This window comes from Carya illinoinensis, chromosome 11, assembly GCF_018687715.1.
Source record: "Carya illinoinensis cultivar Pawnee chromosome 11, C.illinoinensisPawnee_v1, whole genome shotgun sequence".
Taxonomy (NCBI): domain Eukaryota; kingdom Viridiplantae; phylum Streptophyta; class Magnoliopsida; order Fagales; family Juglandaceae; genus Carya; species Carya illinoinensis.
The window spans coordinates 11,973,759-11,994,031 of record NC_056762.1 but is presented as its reverse complement, the minus strand read 5'-3'; the positions used below and the strand labels follow the sequence as shown (position 1 = coordinate 11,994,031).

Below are 20,273 nucleotides of genomic sequence, written 5' to 3'. Positions count from 1 at the left end.
ACTAGAGAAGGAACTAAGCAATCTTCAAAGCAACTCTCAAAATTGTTGGAATATGCAGAAAGAGAAAGATCTCCATCTCAAAATCCAAGAACAAATGAAGCAAGAAGAAATTCTGTGGAGGCAAAAATCAAGAATAAATTGGCTCACAACCACGGACCTGAATACAAAATTCTACCATTTGTCAACCACAATCCGGCGAAGAAGGAACGGAATAGACTCGATAAAGCTCGGACCAGGTAACTGGACTATGGATCAGAATATTATTGAATCTACTTTCATTAATTATTTTGAATCCATTTATGCCTCTACGAATCCCTCATTTCCGGAGAATCTAGAAAACCTTTTTGTAAGTCAAATCTCAGGAGAGGAAAATGACATCCTAATTGCGATACCCTCGGATGACGAGATTCTCGGAGCCCTAAAGCAAATTCCTAACAACAAGGCTCCAGGTCCAGATGGGATGACAGGGCTATTCTTCAAACATTACTGGCACATCATCAAGCAGGATGTGATTGCGGCAGTGCAGAATTTTTTTAGAAGTGGCAGACTTCTAAAACAGATAAACCATACCCATATAGCCCTCATCCCCAAAAACGCTAGCCCAAGCACCCCACAGCACTACAGACCAATCAGCCTGACCAATGTCATATACAAACTCATCACAAAAATCTTGGCAAACCGACTAAAAAATATCCTTCCAAGTATAATTTCCCCTTTCCAAACAGCATTTGTTTCGGGCCGCAATATAAAAGAAAACTCCATCATAGCACATGAAATGTTTCACCACCTAAAAAATCACAGAGGTAAGAAGGGGAAGATGGCTTTAAAACTGGACATGGAAAAGGCTTTCGACTACATAGAGTGGAACTTTCTGTTTGCAGTATTGAAAGTCTTGGGCTTCAGCTCAACCTGGATAAATCTTATCAAGGAATGTATAACAACGGCAACTTTCTCGATACTCATCAATGGTTCTCCGAGGGGTTTTTTTAAAGCAGAGAGAGGTCTCAGGCAAGGTGACCCAATCTCACCTTTTCTTTTTATTCTCTGCACAGAGGTTCTCTCAAGACTCCTAGCAAAATCAGAGGTCTTAAGGGAAATAGAAGGTATAAAAATCAGTAGAGAATGCCCACCCATCTCCCATCTCCTGTTTGCTGATGATCTAATAATTTTTGGGCAATCAAAAGAAAGAACCATCAGAGCCATCAAAAAAATCTTAGAGAAATATCAATCTTGGTCCGGAGCGCATCAACCACAGTAAGTCTTCAATCTTCATCACTCAAAATACCAGTCCGGCAACAAGAAGAATAATCTCAGCCAACTTACCTTATAAAGAATCATCCTAAAAAATGAAGTACTTGGGAATACAAATAACATTCGGAAGGTCCAAAAAGGAAGACTACAAAGAGTTGCTGGAAAAAATAAACAAAAGGTTAGATGGCTGGAAATCAAAAATACTCTCCCAAGCGGGTCGAACAATGCTAATCAGATCAGTAGCGAGCTCCATTCCATCTTATCAAATGTCTACTCACAAGTTCCCTAAGTCTATTTGCAAGACTCTAAATGCAAAATTTAGGGACTTCTGGTGGGGAAAAGAAAATGATCAAAGGCAAAAACTCTACTTGAAGTCTTAAGAATCAATATGCAAATCAAAAAGAAATGGAGGATTGGGTCTGCGGCAGTTGGAAAACATGAACATGGCTTTACTAGCAAAAACAGGATGGGAATTGAGCAAAAGCACCAACAACATCTGGCAAAATCTCCTATCAAAAAAATATCTGATTTCAAACTCATTCAAAGACACGATTTCAAAGGCCACCGACTCTCTCTTCTGGAAAGGTATCCTCAGTACAAGATCATTGCTGGCAGAAGGTCAGTGCTTTAAAATCACTAATGGTTTGTCTGTAAGTGTTTGGTCCGATCCATGGATACCCACAGTGGAAGGCTTCAAACCTACTCCCATTAACCACTCTATAGACACTTCAAGTGTAATGAAAGTTTCAGAGCTGATCTCTCATACCAATGGCCAATGGAATCTACCCATCCTTAGATCTCTTTTTCGGCAAGACAGTATAAATGAGATTTTAAAAATCCCTTTGGCTCAGACGAATCAAGGCCCAGACACTCTCATCTGGACTAAAACACATAATGGGAGCTTCTCAGTCAAAACTGCCCATCATCTAGCATCTAGTATTGCCTCCCATTTGCCGTTCAGGGATCTGAATCCAGATATCCAGTGGAATGAAATATGGAACCTAAAAATCCATGACAGGCACAAACTTCTTCTATGGAAAATCATTTGGGATATTTTGCCAACGAGAGAGCGACTCAAAAGTTTCATCCCCTCCTTAACTTCCATAAATTGTCCACTCTGTGACGAAGCGGAAGAGACTCTGCTACACCTCTTCATAGCCTGCCCAATCTCAAGAATTCTCTGGAGTCAAAGTAAATGGCCTCTTAACCTCACTTCCTTGGGTTTATCTTCTATAAAGGACTGGATACAGTTTATTTTATTCCCCAAGGTGAAGCTGAGCTTAACTACTGAAGAAGAACATCCTTTCAGGATATTTGCGGCACTGATTTTAGACTTTATATGGAGGCTCAGAAACGAAAAGATTCACAACCAGAAAGATATTTCACTGCAAAAAATTTCACAACAGTTGAATCTCTCCTATGAAGAAAATATGCATGCTTGGGGGGGAAAATTCAGCAATCTCTCACAGAAACCATGGCAAAACCCTCCAACAAATCATTTATGCATTTCCTTCGATGCAGCAGTCAGAAACTCTTGCTCAGTAGCGGCGGCGGTAAGCAGAAATTCGAAAGGAGAGATAATAATCATACACACTGAGAAGAACCTCTCCACAACTCCTCTAGTAGCTGAAGCTCTAGCAGCAAATTTGGCCCTCAAAATGGCAGAAACAATCAAATTTCCTCGGGTTTCATTAGTTGGAGATTCTCAACAGGTTATTTCCTCCATCTTAGAACATGAGGAGTCTTGGCAAATATCTTTCATCTCGAAAGACATAGCAAGATCGTTAGTCGCTCATCCAGAATGGAGCTTTCACAAAATAGATCGATCTCAAAATCGACTTGCGCATTCCATAGCGCAATGGGCCGCTACAAACAATTTGTTTGGTAGCATTCCTTTAGATTTTATTCCACCTAGTATTTTGCTTTTGGACAGCGGAAAAGACCCCCTGATGCTTTGTAATTATTTTGATATATATAACATGCTTGATTAGAAAAAAAAAAAAAAACCAAAAATTATAGCTTCATTGAACCTATTATTTATGACAAATTGCAACTCGTTAGCAATACTCTACTACAACAAGATTATAAGTGATGATTGTAGTCGTTTCTAGTTCTATACAATTTTCCCGCTTATGTATTTGCGAACAACATAAATGACGGTACAATTTTTGTCGTTAAAAGTGATATTAGTGAAGAATTTAAAATTTTTCTCACTAAAGTAAAACATTTAGCTACAAGGTTTATATTATCCCTAAAACATTACATTTTGTGAAGAGAAATTAAGTCACCTAAAGTCAATTATTAGACTATTATAGACAAAAAATTATATCTTTACTAAAACTTATTATTTATGACAAAATGCCATTTATCTATCAAAGAAAAATTATTTCTGACAAAATGCTACTCATTCACAATACTCAACTGTAGCAAGATTGTTAGCTACGATTACAATTGTTTCTAATTCAATAATTGTTGTTACAATTACTTTCTCATTTGGTGAAAAATTTTTCCACTTATATATTTGTGGCCAATATAAATGATGGTATAGTTTTGGTCATTAAAAGTAATGTCAACAACGAGTTTAAAGTTTTTTTTATTGAAGATAAACCTTTAACTACGAGTTTTATATTATCGTTAAAATATTTCCTTTTATGAATATAAATTGGGTTGAAAAAAGTCAATTATTAGACTATAACTGATAAAAAATTACAGTTTTATTAAAACTTATTATTTATGAGAAAATGCCACTAGTTGGCAATACTCTATTGTAGCAAGATTATTAGCGACGATTACAATCGTAGCTAGTTTTATAATTGTCGTCACAAATATTTACTCATTTGGTGAGAAATTTTTCCGCTTGTATATTTACGACCAATATAAATGACGGTATAATTTTGATCATTAAAAGTAATATCAAGGATGAATTTAAGTCTTGCTTCACTAAAGATAAAAACTTTAGCTACTGTTTTTATATTGCAGTTAAAACTTTCGTCATTAAAAGTGATTTTTATTTTAGTGATATTGAGTCACGTGATGTCAATATAATAATATGTACAATATAGTCAATTTGACACTTATTCATTTTAACATTATATAGAACTTTTCATATCATATATATATATATATATATATATATATATGTATGTATATGTAATCAAATTTCTATTTTCAAATCTCATCTTTGATTCCGTACGTAGTGCCCTTTGTTTTGTCTTACATGCTCCTCCAAGTATATTTTGTTGCATCTTGTAGTGCTAGCTCTTATGGCGTAGGCCTTGAATTAGCAACTATTGTCACAGAATATGCACCTGTCTAAGAGTACATACTTTCCATATTGAGTGTATTGTACTATATATACAATTATAAATTGGTATAGTAACCGTTGGAATAATAAAACAAAAATTAGGAAATCACAAATGAAGAATGTAAGTAAATAAAAATTTGGACTCCAAGGTTCAATAGTAAAGATGATTTATTTAAAACATATTTTTGTCTCTTCTCAAAGTCCTATAAAGTTTTGACAAAATTGCTTCCAAAATACAATGAAACCCTCAAATTCATTTTTTTAAAACAACACTTTTTATAGCAATTCAAAGTACTATTTTGAGAATAACGAGATAAAGATATCTTCTTCTTTTTCTCTTTCTTTTTTTTTTTTTTTTTTTTGATAAGGATAAAGATATCTTTTGAGAAAACTCGTCTGTTCTAAATTGAAATATTGAACAGATAAGTTATATGGCCACAATAAATTAATTGCCACCATAAATTATAACATAATGACCTAAAATCTTTCATGATGGTCATCAAAGAGCCCATTTATTGCAGATCATAACTTGCATCATAATGTTTGATTTTAAATTTGAATTTTAAAAGTTAATTATGAAGCAGTCCAACAGCTAGAACAGATGTAGACAATTCTTAATGTTTTTAAAACTAAGTGCTCGCCAAGATTTTAGAATAGATAAGTTTAAAACTAATTGTGGGAGAGCATGCAAATCATGCTCGGCCACAATTCAGGCAATCTGATTGCCTGCCATGCATGTTGCTCGAGATAAGCATCATTGCTCAACTGAGACCATGCTATTTACTTGGGACGATCGAGCATAATTGCTTGTTCGAGATTCTCCATTAGTGGGTAGGCTTGGCTTGTTCATTCCTCAAGGCGAGCTTCATTGCTTATTCCTTAGGATTCCTTTATATACTTTATTTGATCAATTTGTGACTAACTTTTTCTCCATATATCTCAAATGAGTGACCCTCTTCATCAATACATAAGATGTTATAAATAAGGAAATAAGTATATTACGTATATTATATTATTATTTGAAATACCCAAAATTGTGTCTTTTATTTACTTAATAAATTCTAAAAGTACCTGTGGCGCCCTCTTCCCTCAATAAGGTGCTTGATGAGGATTTGAAGTGTCAAGGGTGCTAGCCAGTTGGCAACACCCTAGATCTTTACTCAGGACTAGGCATGCATTCTTGAATAGAACACTCGTCAAGTAAAATATATCTAACGCAATGGGAGTAAGTAAAGGAATTAGTCGAGGACTAATGCTAGATGTACCAGAGGTTTGTGTAAAATTAACCTCCACTAATAATATTCATATGTCATTGTCTCTTTTTCTCAGATAATATTGTACATTGCTAGCAATTATTAGCTTACATCAAAATACCACGAACCATACAGGGTTCGTTGCCTAACTACAATAAACATATTAAACAAATATAATAAATCACTGAATCGAGGCAGGCCTCTGTATCTATTCCTCAGTCTAAGCTGGTCCTTCTTCTTTGGGAAACTCTACCTAGACTACATATGCATCAAGATCTATGGCTCCAGTAAATGAAACTGCAAGTGGGACTACTACAGTAAGACTTCTAAGAAATCTAATAAGTTAAAACCCATTAAAGTATTTAATGAGAGACAATAAAAATGAATATGCGATGCATTATTTCATGTAAATAAACATGTGAACACATATATTTGTTCATGGCGAGAAATCACTCTTTGGGCAAAAACACATTTATTCATAGTCATGGTGAGAAACTCCCACAGAATAAATCTTAAGTATATAAGCATGGTTAGGAATCACCATCTAAGCAAATCTCATGTATGCATAGTCATTATCAAGACGAGGAACCACCCTTTTATCAAATCACATAAAATTTATTATATCTCATCATATAAGTACCAATAGGGAATTACTCCACTGTTTAATGTAGGGAATCACTCTACCCAACCAATGTGCAAGATAATTCACCAAATCCAAATCATCCAACATGGGGAATCACTCAAACCGATCAACACACACAAGGACATCACGCATGATCGACCCAGTGAGTCTCTCTACCTATGTTGTCAATTGAGGCTAATACGAAAATGTTTCACTCTGGTCATCATATGGAATTTCTCTGCCTATATAAAACTTGTGGTAACGTACCTTAGAAATGACGTGGAGACTCTTCAACCCGTTCATAATGATAGACACATGGTAAGACTCAATACTCAAAAACCACATCATCATCAATGAATGTCATTTAAACTCATCATCTTAAATCACAACGTAAAGGTAACCGATAAACATATTGAAGATAAATATATTTATTTTCATGAAAGAAAGAGGTGAGATACATAATAAAAAAGTTGACACTTACAACATACTCACTATCATTTACCCCACATTCCCAGTATGGTCTTAGGAGCTAACTTACTTGAATAATATTACATTCACATTGGTGGCGACCCTTCTCTTGCAAGCTTTAAAATCACTAGGTTTATTGAAAACTCTGACCAAAGAAAAGAGTAAACACATAAAGATCTCAAAAGTGAGATTTTGACTTTTGTCTGATGCTTTTTATATTGTGGCACTGTCAGTCATTTTTCTAATGTCCGTTTGACTCTAGATATACTTGAATAGTAGGAGACCTTCAATCTTAGTAGTCCATTTTCCCTCTTGCAGAGACTACTTGATCGATGTAATAAGGCACACACATTCCTGCGGCTTGCCTTATGTCCAATCCCACAGTACTTCCCCTAATAAGGGTCTTCCATCTGGTGTTAGACCATACCTTTAAGACTAGATAATATGGCCTGTAGGTTTATAGTCTTTTTTCCGTAAGCTCACTCTAGATGTGACATCTCTTATGGAATGTGGGTCTTTGTGTATGACACATGCCATCCTCTGAGCACCTCCAAGTGGCCTTTGGAGCTCATTCCTCTGCGTCAAGCTTGTCCTTGCTTATTGCTCACCCTTATAAGAGCCATTCTTTTTTAGAACTACCAGCCTTTTCAGCTCCTTGTTCTTGTCCACGTACGGTCAACATAGTATTTTCCCTCCTGGCATAGCGTGAAAAGTCCTTTATCGTCCTATGCTTGTCTTGTATCTATCAAACTTTCTACAATGTGCTAATTGCCTTATTCTTAGTCTGGTCGCATGTTGCCAGCCCAATTGGCTCTTCTTCTCCAACCTTTTTTTTCTCAAGATGGGATCTCTTTCATTACTTCGATGCAGGTAATGTAGGATTGAAGCGTAATACATTGAGAAAATATACATCAACAGGCTTCAAAATATCATAAAAGGATTTAATTCTAACCATAATTTAGAATTTAGACATTAGATTTCAATTTGGTTAATGATATAATAAGGTCTCTTACAATACTACTAAAAATAATTCCATGGTAATAGCTGAATCTAGCATTACTCTTAAAAAATTAAAAAATATGTGTATCAATAAAAATCTTAGTCATTTAATATGGCATACTCAACTCTTTATATATATATATATATACACAAATGGCATACCCAACTTTAGGATTTCTTATAGAGCGGTGCTACCCTGAGTAGCATCACTCAACCTTATCGCTAGTTAGTTTAAAGTTTTTTTTTTCTTCGTTTCACACTTTTAATATATTTAAAAAATTAATATATCAATATATTTAAAATCACTTACTTAATTATTACGAGAAAAAAAAAAAATTTGCAAAGCGATCAAAAGGATTGGTCCATGCATAAGGAGGGTAAAGTAGCTTTTTTCTTTCTTATATGATCCAACCTCTTCCCATAGTTATATTATAAGTACTTAACTATATAGAAATTCTATTAATCTGTCTTTTAAAAAGTTGCCCACAGACTGACATTTGAACCCATTTAATTTTTTAGTGAAGACTTCTATATAATACAACATTGGAAATGTGAATGTGCGTGTCTGAGTCGAGAGATATCTATACACGTGGCACTGTTTGGATTTTAAATTAATATCTTTTTGTCATAATTTTGTTTGTATTTTTGCATTCAAATCCATGTTTTAAATTCCGTTTCAATAATCATTTTGGTTTAAGTAATGAAATGAAATATTTTGATATCGGTACATTTTAGTATATGTATTGTTTTAAGATTAACTATATTAACTCTATATATTTATATATTTATATGCGTATATAAAATAATAACTAATAGAATAAATACATGAATTTGTAAGTATATATCATGTATGTGTGTATACATATGAAAGAATTAACGATTTATAAAATAAATATGAATTAAAAAAATCACAAATTTGAGCTGAGCTAGACACAAAAAATAGAGAAAAAAAATAAAAGAATTCATAAATTATTAAAAATGATGATATTAAAAAAAAAAAAAGAATGGTGGTACATGTTTAAAGTTATAAAAGAAATTAAAATTATAAAAATACTTATTATATTTTAGAATTAATTAAATACCATATAAATTTATATTTACAAAAATACCATTCAAATACAAGAAAATTAGTAAAACAGTCTGAAATGGAATATGGCCCAGAATGTCAATTTCAGTCGAAATGACCAAAATTTAACCGGAATGGTTGAAATGGACCAAAACGGAATTCGAAGTAAAATGAAACGAGGAGGTATAGTGTATTAGATATTACACTGAAATGAAAAATTCTAGCCGTTCTGACCAGAATGGAACAGAATTTAAAACTATGATTCAAATGCCACAAGAAGGGTATTTATTATTCCATTGACCAAGGTTTTAGGCATTGTTCGGTTAGCCCTAAGATCTAAAATATAAACAGAACAATATATAAAATAAGTCATACAATATTTATAGCTATTTCTTGAATTTAATTAAATATTGAATACATACTTTAAAATGTATTGCATATTCATATTTTTCTTACACTCTAAATCTTAGTAAGTGAACAGTTGTATTTTTTTTTACGATGAAAATAAAGTCCTTTTGCAGCGTTTTATTCTTGCTACAAGAAACACATCTCATTTTCCGTCATTTTATTTGCAACGATTAGGAATTCGTCATAAAAAATATTGTTTACGACAAAAAACACATCACCCAATTAATTTAGATGGAAAAAATCAATGTCGACGCCTTTTGTGTCTTTTACGGTGATACTGTTTTGCCAATAAATGTATTAGATGATATTTATTTATTTGCGATGATGATTTAACTATTTACGGCAACACTAAATCGCAACAATACTAAATCGCAACAACACTAAATTACGGCAAAAAGATCACAATTGAAAGCGAAAAAGGGGGAAAATAAATCATTTTTCATTTCTTTTTCAGCCCCTCTAAACCCCACCCCCTACGTCTCTCTCTTGCTCCAAATCTTATGTTTGTTCTCTCTCTCCTTAAGCCATTGCAGTCCCTTGCCATCGCAAGTAGCAGCTTCATCATACCGATTAGTCTGTGTCCATCCCTATCACTTGTCTCTCTTTTCTCTTTTTCCATATGCATCTCTCACTTTCTCGGTTTGCCAACCCGTCTCTCATCCCTCTCTCTTGCTGCGCTACTGCATCACAAATACTTATTGGTAGCGATTTATGCTGTTGTAAATACTTATTTGTGACAACAAAAGCGTAGCAAATACATATTGCAACAACAACAATCGTTTGTGATGGATTTTTGCTGCAGAACATCTTACTATTTGCGGCAACTAGAATCGTGCAAAAGTCAATGTATTTGCAACCTAGTATGAATCGACGCAATGAATAGCTTTGAGATGCAATATTACTGTCGCCCTAGCGGCGATAATTAATGGATGCAAAAAAATTTTGCAATGCATTTAGTACTTTTTGCAACAATTTTTAATACTGGAAAAAACTATTCTTCTTGTAGTGAATTACTTGAAAGAAAATGAAGAGTTAAAAGGGATTTGAAAGATTAATGTGGCCATCTTGTAATACTTATTTAATATCTTATACCGAAGTAAAAATTTATTTGGTTAGTTTTAAAAATATATCCATTTCTCATTAAAATTTAAATAAAAACTTAAAAAAATCATAATCTTAAATTTAAAAGTTGGATTCCACATTAGTTAAATTTTGAAACTTTTAATCTCAGATTTATCATCACATTTTAACCATTTTTATAAGTCAATTGATAAGATTGAAAATGATGAAATTCCGAATAAAGATGAGACCTCTTAAACTGAAATTTAGAAAAATGATATTTGCAGTCATAGAGTGTGCAAGTACCACACACTTGCCAATAGCCTATTAGCCTGATGGCATATGACCCGGTTCTTCAAATAAAAAATCTAGATTTGAAATCCCCCACCCCTGTATATATATATATATATATATATATATATAAACCCTCACTTGTTTGAAAAAAAAAAATATAGAATTCACATGAAAAAAAGTAATTTTTTAATAATAAATCTCACTCTTTTTTTAAAAAATATATAAAATTTATATGATTTATCACTGCATCTATTATTACTCAAATCAAAAATAATATTTACAACCGAGCGGGAGCACCACGGGAACCGTTACCCACGTGGAAAATGAAACGGTGTGTTTTGAGATTTACCAAAATGGCACGTTTTGTTTTTTAGCTTTCCTCATTTGGACCCGAAGACGACCTTCATTCATCTTCTTCCTCTTTGCAATCTATTGCTCTCTCTTCCCCCTTCTCCCATTATACATCTTCTCCCTCATATCTCTCATTCTAAAAATGGATTTTAAGAGTTCTGCGAACATACCCATATCTTCCAAGCAGTACCATTGGAGTTTTAAAAAAACAAAATGTCTGCTTTTGGTTGTCTCGTTATCAGCATTCTGCATGTCTTGTTGTTCAGATTTCAAAAGCAAAAAACCAGGAAAAGGAACTTCTATCCAACATCTTACCCAGATTTCACCTTCAGAATTTAGAAAAGGAAAACCAAGATCTTACCTGAAGCTAGCCACAGAGACACGAAGCCAAAGAACAGAGATGGAGGAGATCTAACAGCTGTTCGAGCAAGATGAGGCGGAACTCTTCCTTCTTCTAGACCCGAAGACGGCAACAAAAAAATTTCCTCCAGATCTGAAGATAATGGCAATAAACAATTTCCCTCCAAACTCGTTTCTTCCAGCTTATGCAACAATGCTTATGAAATCATAAAATTTCCCTCCTTCCTTTCAGTTCGATATTCTTAGAAAAAATAAAAAATAGATCGGTTGATGTGGCATTGCTGATTACCCAAAGGTTGTATTGTTGAAGTTGTGCTCCTTTTTACTCCCACATCAGTGAGATTAAAGGAAAGGGCACAGGTCCTAGGCTATACATAAGAGGCTTAGCCTCTTAGGTTAAGTGCACTAGTTAAAAACTTATCTAGTAACTTTTGACTTTAGTTAAATTCCTCTATTAACCTTTTGTAAAAAGGGAAGATGTGTAAAGTTAAAGTTTTACTAGTGGGTTAGCTTTGTAGGTGTGGTGAGAAGAAAAATTATGTGATCGTAACAATTTTTCACATAGTGAATTTTCTTCTCTGAGTTTGGTGGTTTTTCTCCTGTTTTGGAGTTTCCACATAAATTTGTTGTTATTATTTCTCTATTTTTCTTGTTATTCCTGCAAAGGATAGATCCTAGGGGGGTGAATTTGGGGGGTCCAAATTCTCAACAATTGGTATCGGAGCCACTAGATTCTTTTTGTGGGGTGGAGTTTTGGTGTGGTAGTGTGGATACATACAGTCTAAGAAGGTTCTGTCTAGGATATTGGAAATTTTAAGTGTGTCTATTGTGACCCTCCAATCTTTCATAGGAACTGACTTAGTAAGATACTATTCATTTTTACAGTAAAATTCATTCAAGTAATGTCAAGAAGTAGGCCTTCAAATCTTGTCAAATTTGAGATAGAGAAATTTGATGGGAGAATCAATTTTGACTTGTGGCAAGTACAAGTCAATGATGTCTTGATTCAATCAAGATTATACAAGGCATTGAAGGGCAGACCAACAACTGAAGTAAGCACTGGTACTAGTGTGATTGGTAAAGGAGCAGATCTAAAATGAGCGATGAAGATTGGGAGGATCTACATTTGAGAACAGCAAGTGTGATACGTTTGTGCCTGGCCAAAAATGTTCTTGCAAATGTGTATAGAATATCTACGGCAAAAGAACTCTGGGAAAAACTTGAAGAGTTGTATCAGACGAATGGCGTCTCAAATCATGTGTACTTGAAGGAGCAGCTTCATACACTGTGGATGAGTGAAGGTACAACTATTTCAGATCATTTAAGCGTTCTCAATAGCATTGTCATTGAGCTAGAAGCTATTAGAGTTAAAATTGATAATGAGGATCAAGCCTTGAGACTCATCTGGTCTCTTCCACCTTCTTATGAGCACATGAAACCTATTTTGATACATGGGAATGAGAAAATAATTTTTTCAGATGTTACCAGTAAAATCTTTTTTAAAGAGAGAAGACTAAGTAGTGGAAGTAATGTTCCACTTAAGAATTTAGTAATGGTAGCAGCTGGAAATGGGAAGATAAAGAACTTCATGAAGAAGAAAGTAGTTTGTTAGAAGTGTGGACAATCTGGGCACGTCAAGAAAAAATGTCCAAGAGTTGGAGCAGGTTCGGCAAGTGGCTCCAAGTCAGTAAATGGAGATACTGGAAATGATGCTAATGTTGTCATGTCTCTCTCTATGGAAGATTTTGATCTTTAAAAAAAGACATGTGTATCCTCATGGTATGCCGCTAATTTCCAAAGTTGTCATGATGGAGGATGTGTTAATGTTAGCGAGTCCACAAGTTTGCACATAGGCATTGGTTTGGCATTAATGCAGGGTGTGTGGTAGAAATTTATACCGATGGCTGGTGAACTTCTAGGAAAGTCAAACATGAAAGTTACACCATAATTTTCAACAAGATTATTTTTCGACATGGGTTGAAGTGAAATGCTTGGAATTGGTTTATTCTGAGTGGGTATACTTTTATGGTGAAGCATGATAGCAGAAGTTATGAAGATTTTTATTGAAGTGGAGCTTGGTTGTGGGACCAGTCAAAGTCGCAAGGTGGAGATTGTTGAAGTTGTGCTCCTTTTTAGTCCCACATCGGTGAGATTAAAGGAAATGGCACAGGTCCTAATCTATAAATAAGGGACTTAGCTTCTTAATTTAAGTGAACCAGTTGAAAACTTATCTAGTAACTTTTGACTTTAGTTAAATTTCTCTATTAGCCTTTTGTAAAAATGGAAGAGGTGTAAAGTTAAAGTTTTACTAGTGGGTGGAGCTTTGTAGGTGTGGTGAGGAGAAAGATTGTGTGATTGTAACAATTTTTCATATAGTGAATTTTCTTCTCTGAGTCTGGTAGTTTTTCTCCTGTTTTAGAGTTTCCACATAAATTTTTTATGTTGTTATTATTTTTCTATTTTTTTTATTATTCCTACAAAGGATAAATCCTAGATAGGTGAATTTGAAAGGTCTAAATTCTCAATATGTATGGCACCGTTGCTTGTAGCATTGTTGTGCTCAAATACAAAATTAATGATGTGGTATTAAAACAGAAAAGGAAAAACCTAGCGATCCTGCTTGGAGCTACCATTTTTTTTAAGTGATTAAGAAAATATTAATTAATAATATTACAAATTTTTTTCTTTTTTTAAATATTTAAAGTGTTAAAATATGATATATAATAAAAAAAATTAAAAATTATAACACTAGCGGGAACTCCCAACAAGAGCCCAACAAGACCGACCCTATTGTGCCACTCAAGACTTGTAGGACACAGGCCGAAAAGTGTGTATTCACCTAACGTAACGTAGCTTTTTTGGTCCATCTCCCTACGAGTCGACAGTGGATAACTATTAACTATACCTCTCTCTCTCTCTCTCTCTCTATCTCTCTATTAAACTTTCATTGGAATCTATTGAGGATACTACTCAAGCCGATACACCAAAGGATGCAGTGAGTGGCACAACAGTAAAAGAAAGCTCATGCACCAGACTTGCTGTTATAGAAATGCGCATGTGAACAAATAGAATATTGTGGAAACCTCTGAAAGAATATTTGTGTCACTAACTAGCTGAGCTGTACAGTGAGGATTTAATCTGAGAATTGTATTTGTCGTGACTTGCATTATAAATACCTATGGAAACAGAGCATTATGTATGAGAGGAAAAACAATGGAAATAGAGCATTATGTATGAGAGGAAAAACAATTAACAGTGAAATTCCTTCAAGCACTTTCCGTGCCTTTACTCTCAGATTTATTCTTTAGTCTCTTTAGAATCTAAGCCTTAATGCCTATGTTATGGTAGATACACTTTTGACCGTACCATAGATATCTCTTATTCCCACAACAACACTACGGAAATCGCGACGAAGCTTCCGAGTTGTATTCATGCAACAACAACACTACTTTCACTGTTTTCTTCCATTTATAAGTTAATTGGTGGGTAAAATATCATTCACATTATTAATATAATAAACTTTAATTTATAATATTAAAATTCTAATTTTTTGTCTAAATCAAAATATAATATATTATCCACACCGTCTTGTAATTAAAAATTTTTCTTTTTTTATTAAACTTTTACTTTTACCATTTGTCTTTGTGCTTATATATGTATTTCTACAATTGTTTTCGGGGCTAAATTATACAATTGTAAAGAGATAATCATAAAACGTGGAACTTAAATATTCTTTGTGACTCATTTATAGATAATTACAGTAGATTCTAAGTATAGTACATATCTCTTTTGCTTGTAAATAGAGGAATATAGAAAGTCTCTGTTCATATATAATGACCGAACATCCTTGCATTCATATAAAGCGAGAATTCAGCGATTAAATCAATTTATAAACTAATTAGAGAAGAAAGATTCCTTTCACTAAAGAATGGTTGTTCCATGGGAAAATCAACGATTAGTCATCCTACAATACCATCTTCCCTTTCTTTGTTTTTACTTTTTATGGTGGGGTGGGTGGGATGACGGATCTTATTTTAAAGACAATAATGTTTTAAAAGTAGACATGAACTTTTGACTTTATTTCATCATTAATCCTCGTACACTTACGGGCGATACGGCCTAATATATTATTTTATTTTTAAATAGGTGTGTAGAATCTACCATCTACATCATTTAATCTCTTAATACAAATTTTGACCACCATAATTATTGCTTGTCACATGCTATATCGTAAAGAGTGGTGCTTATTAAATTTTACTTTCCAGCCCTTCCATGTGTCAAGTCCTTGGACACCTTTGTTTGGTCTTTTCATAATTTAATGTAGTGTGTGATGGCTCGCCTCCCAACTTTATTAGCACCTTTTCTGACAGTTGAATTGCGGCACTTAATTGCATCCGTTCTATCCCCTCAGCATTGATGGGGTTAGACAGCTCCCTCCATGTTACATTGTGCAGTACATGCCGCGAGATTCACGCTAGGCTCGCTGGCTTTATATGGCGCATGTGTTCCCATGACCCTGGGATACCAATCATTGCCAGGAACCTATTTAAGCCTTCTCCCTTCGTAGTTCGTGCTTGTTTTATCTCTTCTTCCTTTCTCAAAGTGCTTTGAGTTTTTTTCCTCTTTAGTTTCTTCCATGTGTTTTGCCTTCTGTCTTCGCATTCCCATGGCTCCCAAGAATTCTTCACGTCCTCCCCCTAAGAACCCTAAGTTAGTCAAGCCTTCTAGTCCCTCACAAGGCCCCAGGGACCTAGAACTGCTTGAGGTTAGCACTAGAGCTCAAATATTCGATGGCTTCTCGTGGCGGTCAGTGGCCACCCCCATTGAGTTGGAGTTGTTGAGGATGTAGTTCAAGGTTCTTGGTATTGTTGAGTTGGAGGCGTTGTCCCACGACGGGGGTGCCATGGATTTTGAAGGGTACACGTCGAAGGTGGCTCTAAATCCTGGCATGTTCTCCAACAGCCTCAAGCTGCCTTTTTGATGTCTAGTCCACGATATGCTGGACTTTTTGAGTTTGGATTCTACCCAACTCCATCCAAATGCATGGAGGAACCTGGTGTCATGTTGTGTCATATGGCGGTGTACTCTGGAGGAGGTTGTTTCTGATCAACCTGACCTCACTGCATGTGAGTTTCTTCTCACCCACAATCTTCTGAGGCAAAGTGGGAACACCTACAATTTCCACTCCATCCATGCGTTGGTTCATTTATAGGTGCAGTATAATAGGGTGAAAGGATGGAGCTAGCACTTCTTCTTTGTGTCCGGCAGAGGGTGGGAGTTCCCAGTTGAGCAGGTCAATTGGCACGAGTACCCTGTTCAAGCCATTTGGGGGGTCGTAAGGGACAACAAAAGTGTCAGGCCCAAGGCGACTCCCAAAGAAATTAGTCGTATCAAGATTGGTCAGGCCTGGGTGAAGGCCCATCCCGATGATGTTCTCTCAGAGGCCTTGCTGGACAATGACAGCTTATGGCGATACCTGCCTCCCCCTGCCAACCCATGTTTTGTAGACAGGGGCATTCCGATGGGGTGACTATTCCTCAGGTCTGTAAGCGTTCCCTTAGTCCACCTATGGAAGTGAAAGGTCGACCTTGATAAAATGCCCATCCTCCATTTGAGGGAAACGTCTATGCGGGTGCTCATTCAACGGCCTAAGACGTTGTCACCGAAAAAGGAGGAGGTGTTCGTATCGCCTCCTAGGCTGCGCCTTCTTCCATTCCTTCCTGTGGCAAGGGTGGTGTTGCCCCCTTAACAGGTTCGTGATGACCCTCCTATGGCCAGTTTGTAGGGTGACAACTTGGAGGTTGGGAGGGAGATAGCGAGGGCCATGTCATTGGCCAAGGAGCTCCTAGTGGATGCACCTGAGATTGAGGTCACGGTGGCATTGGTGGAGGTCCTGGTGGATGCACCCAAGATTGAGGTCTCGGTGGCTTTGGTGGAGGTCAATGAAGCTTTGGCTACAGCGGCCGATGTCAGGGCTCCATTGCCCTCCACTTACACCAGCCCGACCTCGGCCTCAGTAAAAGCTAGAGCTGGAGTCAAAGTTGGTGGAGGCGCAATGAAGCCGCGACCACTTTGGTGAGTGATGGCGCTTCCTTGGCCTTCACTGACACCATCTCAGCTTTGGTGTCGATTGGGGCTAGTGACAAAACGGGGGCGAGAATGGGAGCTACAAGGGAATTTAGGGGAGTCTCCCTTAACCTTGGTGCAGACACCTTGGCAACTGTCGAGGCGCCAGCTGTATATTTGTACTTATTAAACAATTGTATATTTCAAAACAATTTTTCTACAATTGTTTCCAGGGCTAATTTATACAATTGTAAAGAGATAATCAGAAAATGTGGATCTTAAATATTCTTTGTGACTCATTTATAGATAATTACAGTAGATTCCAAGTATTGTACATATCATTTTTGTTTGTAAATAGAAAAATATAGAAAGTCTCTGTTCATGTATATTTCTTATTAGTCTAGTTAAAATCTTAAAATACGTGCGCACATGTGTGTGTGTATATATATATATATAATATTAGTAGGTATAATTTCTAAAGAGACAAGTTTTCCGTAAACCCTTTGTTAAAAAAGGGTCACACTAAAAAATAATATGTTTTGTTATAATTTTTTCATGGTAGGATTCACGTTTTTACAAAATGACTATAATAAAAAAAATCTGAAAATCCAACTCCTACAAAATGGAGTTGGAATCGGATTTTTTTAATTTTTTAGTCGTGAGTCGGAGTCAGAGGTGTCACTGGACTAACTCCGACTCTGACTCCAATCTGATCCGAGTCTGACTCTGATTTTGATATTGTACATATGCTATAAAAATATATATTTTTTTAAATATTTATCATATATACTAGTATATTTATATTGTTATATAACTATAACTGATATAGTTAAATTTAATAATATTCTAGTATGAGCTAATTATTATAAAATAATATACTTATACTATAATGTAAAAAAAACTAATAACAGTATCAATAGTTGGTGAGCCGCCCCAGACGAATTAGCTCTCTCCACAGGAGCCCTCTTAATCGGCTCCTCGACAGATGCCACAGTAAGATCGATGGTAGCAGTAGTAAGCGTGGCACCCTCTCGAGAAGTCTGGGTGCAAAAAGGTTCAACTGAAGGCACTCTTTCATCGTGAGAGGTGGGCCCTTCTGCAAAGTCTTCGAAAATGTCCCTGAAGACTTGGTCCCCGACTGCAAATTGAGCAGTAGAAGAGGAAGAATGGATCATCTCCACATTCACCTCGGGAGGGGGCTCCGCCAAGCCCGACTGTCAGGGGGCCTACACTAGGAAGGCCCCATATAAATGCAACTGGAGCATGTTGGCCCCCAGTGCCAATTCAAGTGAGCCCGCAAGTGCAATGGGCGCCACTGGAGTTGAAATAGACATGAGCTCCACAACTAAAGCGACAGCAGGAGAGTCAACAGGTAACATGCTAGGGCTAGCAAGGTTCTCTCCCTCCGGCCTACTCGCAAGATTTGTATGAGGACTTGGGAAGTTGGGCGTAGAGCAAGCATCACGGGCAGTCCAAACAAGTCTTGCAAAGCCTAGGCCTAACTTAATGTAAAAAAAGATTTAAATCTCCTGATGTTGTTGACAAACAGAATTTTGTAAAAATATGTGTCCAGCGTATCTTGTAATTTTTTACTAAGTAATATTTGAAAAGATGATAGTTTGTCATGTTCCCATTTTTATCTCTACAAAATCAGTCTTGAGTATCATCTAATTCGCATAAAATCTTCTTTCCTCTCTGTAATCCATCTGCATTCTTACTCTCTAAGCTTTTTCTTTTTGCGATGGCTCAGTAATGTTCTTCCAAAAATCCTTTTGATCACTATATGAAGTATTCTACACTTTAGTCACCAATTATTTATGCATCTGCCATAGGTGCCATGATGCAGTATGAGAATAATCTAACTAATAAGTCAGATGATGACATCATTTATAAACTTGTGAGTCTTGATACTTGATACTCATCATCATTATCGTATTTTCTCAGCGGTTGCAGTCCAAACTCGTGAGGTTGAAAAGCTTAATGAGAAGATTTGTGTACTTCAAAGACTTGTTCATGAGTCTAACAAAAAAATAGGAGACTTAAAGCAGGAGAACAAGGATTTAAAATCATTGCTTTTCTCTTCATTTCAACTGGCTAATCCTTTAGATAAAGATAGTACATTGATATATAAAGAGCAAGAGCGCTTGAAAAATGAGGCTAAAAGTCTCAAGTTTTTGTAAATCATTTGAGATAATAAAATAAAAATATTTAATAGATATTCATTTCATGCATCATTCCTAATTCTATTCTAATCATGCATCAGCTATCTTCTGGTAGAGGTTTTGTAAAAATGTCTGTCAACTGATCGTGTGTGCTTGTGAACTCTAGTACAATATCGCACTTCTACACATGATCTCAAAAGAAATGATATCTAATCTCAATATGCTTAGTTCTAGAATATTGTATTGGGTTCTTTGAAAGATTTAAAACACTTGTATTATCACATTTAATTGGAATGTGATTATACATGAATTTAAAATCCTCAAGTTATTGCTTCATGACAACTAACCGCAGCAACATATCCTGTCACAGTAGTAAATAATGCAACATAATTTTACTTTTTACTAGACTATGAAACAAGTTCATAACCTAAGAAATGATATGTTTCACTAGTGTTTTTTCGATTAACTTTGCAGCCAGCATAATCTGTATCTAAGTAGTTGATTAGATTAAAAGAAGTGTGCTTATGATACTATAACCCTAGGTCAATTGTACCAACAAGATATCTAAGAATGCACTCAATTGCAATCAAATGATATTCTTTTGGAGATA

At 35.5% G+C, this 20,273-nt stretch overlaps 1 protein-coding gene across 1 annotated transcript; it reads left to right on the top strand.

The window, feature by feature from the left end:
* The first annotated feature begins 52 nt into the window (after positions 1-52).
* On the top strand, positions 53-17,514 carry LOC122282210. The gene is made up of 3 exons (XM_043094161.1): positions 53-1,103; positions 1,717-2,963; positions 17,221-17,514. The coding sequence occupies exons 1-3, from the start codon at positions 53-55 to the stop codon at positions 17,512-17,514; spliced, it is 2,592 nt and encodes an 863-aa protein (XP_042950095.1).
* The last annotated feature ends 2,759 nt before the right edge of the window (positions 17,515-20,273 follow it).